General features: G+C 56.9%; 1 protein-coding gene across 1 annotated transcript; it reads left to right on the forward strand.

Annotated features, from left to right (window-relative positions):
* Positions 1 to 1,475, forward strand: C8Q71DRAFT_577880 (uncharacterized protein). Its single transcript, XM_047919475.1, has 4 exons — positions 1 to 40; positions 109 to 513; positions 562 to 663; positions 726 to 1,475. The coding sequence occupies exons 1-4, from the start codon at positions 25 to 27 to the stop codon at positions 1,139 to 1,141; spliced, it is 939 nt and encodes a 312-aa protein (XP_047772211.1). The 5' UTR covers positions 1 to 24; the 3' UTR covers positions 1,142 to 1,475.
* Positions 1,476 to 1,902: the final 427 nt, after the last annotated feature.

Genomic DNA, 1,902 nt, shown 5'->3' on the forward strand with positions numbered 1-1,902 from the left:
CACGCCATCTTCGTCGAGAAGATCATGCCTGCGCTTGACTGTACGTCGCACCTTTCATCAGGATGTACCTTGTGTGCGATGCTTATGTTTTCTGACTATAATGCGTAGCCTTGTGCCAAGACGAATGTGACAGGACATGGCCTAACGACATCCCGATGCGCTGCGGCTCGTGGATCGATACCTCCAGCCTGTTCGACGCTTGTATCGCACAGGATTTCCTCGACGCCACCGCAGTTCGCGACAGTTACAATGCTTCGCAGCAGGTTCTCGCCTTCTCTGCGCACCGCACGACCAGGTTGAGCAGCGCAGAACGGTTTGCCATGATCGACTGTTGGAAAGTGCAGCGACGTTGGAACAGCAGGCTGTTTGGCACGGTCACGTCCCTGGACTTTAACGAGCTTCCCATTACCGACCCCGTCGAGGACCGCTTGTGGCATCTGAATGCAGTGCGGATCGCGTGCAAGGGCCAGCGTCGTTTCGTGGAGAACGTCGTCTCGGTGATCGGTCTGAATGGTATGTACGCGGGGCTCGAGTCCTTCGAGAGAGTATTGACGCGCGCAGAGCCCGCGGGTTCCCAGGTCGAGGCCGACTTGCTGGAGGAGAGCCTCAGAGCGGCGAAAGAGGGTTTCAAGAAATTCGCTCTGTGCGAAAAAACTCTGCAAGGTCAGTATGGCTTCATGCTTCTTGTTTCACCTCGGTTTCACTCTCTTCGATGTTTGCGTTAGACTTGGTTCTGGATCTGCTCCGCAAAAGTCCTCACATCAAAACCTCTGGAGAGGTGCCCCCTCGGGATGACGATGACATTGACAAGCCGGCCGAACACGTCTCCACGGGGTCTGGGGTCAACGTCGGGCGTATTGAGCCAGTGCAGGGGAGGTCACCGGGCGTGGACACTGCTGATTCCAACGACAATGTGCCTGGCAGCAGTGCGGTGCCTCGCGCAAGTAGCAGCCAGTTGGATCGGACGGGAGCAGGGTCGTCGTCGAAGACGAAGAAGCAGACGAAGAAGGGCGCCGCCTCCGGCAAGATCGTGAGTACAACGGGGCCTGCGACGCGCGCCAAGTCCAAAGCCAAGGAGTCGACTCCACCCGTCAAGGCTATTCCCAACCGCTTCAATTTTCAGAGTAACCCGAGATCTTGAGCGCGCCCGTGCAGTCCTCTTCGCTTTCGCCGCCTTATCTCTGGTACTCCGCGCCCCTCACCATGTCATTCCGCGATCGTCGCCATGTATATCCGCACCGTGTTGTGCTCGTTGAACGTTGTATATCCTACTATCCTGTGACATCATCTCTATCGTACATCGGACAATTCACATTGATTGCCATCGCACTCATCCGCGTCCGTCGTAGCGTTGGGTTTGAGCAGATGGCTGCTGGCGGTGTGGAGAGGGCTGCGCCCATTCAGTTGATAGTACTAACAGTGCGCGGGTGCGAAGTGGTACGTCCAGGATGTCCAGCTGACCGTACTAGGCTTATGCTACAGTTGTGCGCTCAGCGACCGACGGATCCTTCCTTTCGCAACCACGACACGGACTTGCGCATTTATCTCTCCTTTCGATCTTGGTTCTGGTCATCATCATACGCATACTACGAGCGCATCTCACAACAGACAATGTCGTGCGGCCGCATGGTAGCGATGTGGATACCGTCCATGAATTTACGGATGTCCTTGTTCCGTACATGGCTGTACGGCCCTCAGCCAACCGTGGGATGGTTTTGAGCCTGCGTGCGTGCGCTTCTCACGATTCTGGCCGGCGCGCACTGTCGGGCGAGCCCATGCGCTTCTGGCGTCTATCGTGTAATGGCACACGGTCACGACCGTCGCGCTTTATGCATTTGCCTTTCGACGCGTACTGCACGCGGTGCACCTGTTATGCCACAGCCCAGGGCGCACCTCCGTGCT

The sequence above is a fragment of the Rhodofomes roseus genome (assembly GCF_022264815.1).
Source record: "Rhodofomes roseus strain CIRM-BRFM 1785 chromosome Unknown C8Q71scaffold_80, whole genome shotgun sequence".
NCBI lineage: Eukaryota > Fungi > Basidiomycota > Agaricomycetes > Polyporales > Fomitopsidaceae > Rhodofomes > Rhodofomes roseus.

Coding starts and splice junctions, on each gene's coding strand:
- C8Q71DRAFT_577880 (XM_047919475.1), top strand. Junction 514..561: donor CTCGGTGATCGGTCTGAATG/GTATGTACGCGG, acceptor TGACGCGCGCAG/AGCCCGCGGGTTCCCAGGTC. Junction 664..725: donor GTGCGAAAAAACTCTGCAAG/GTCAGTATGGCT, acceptor TGTTTGCGTTAG/ACTTGGTTCTGGATCTGCTC.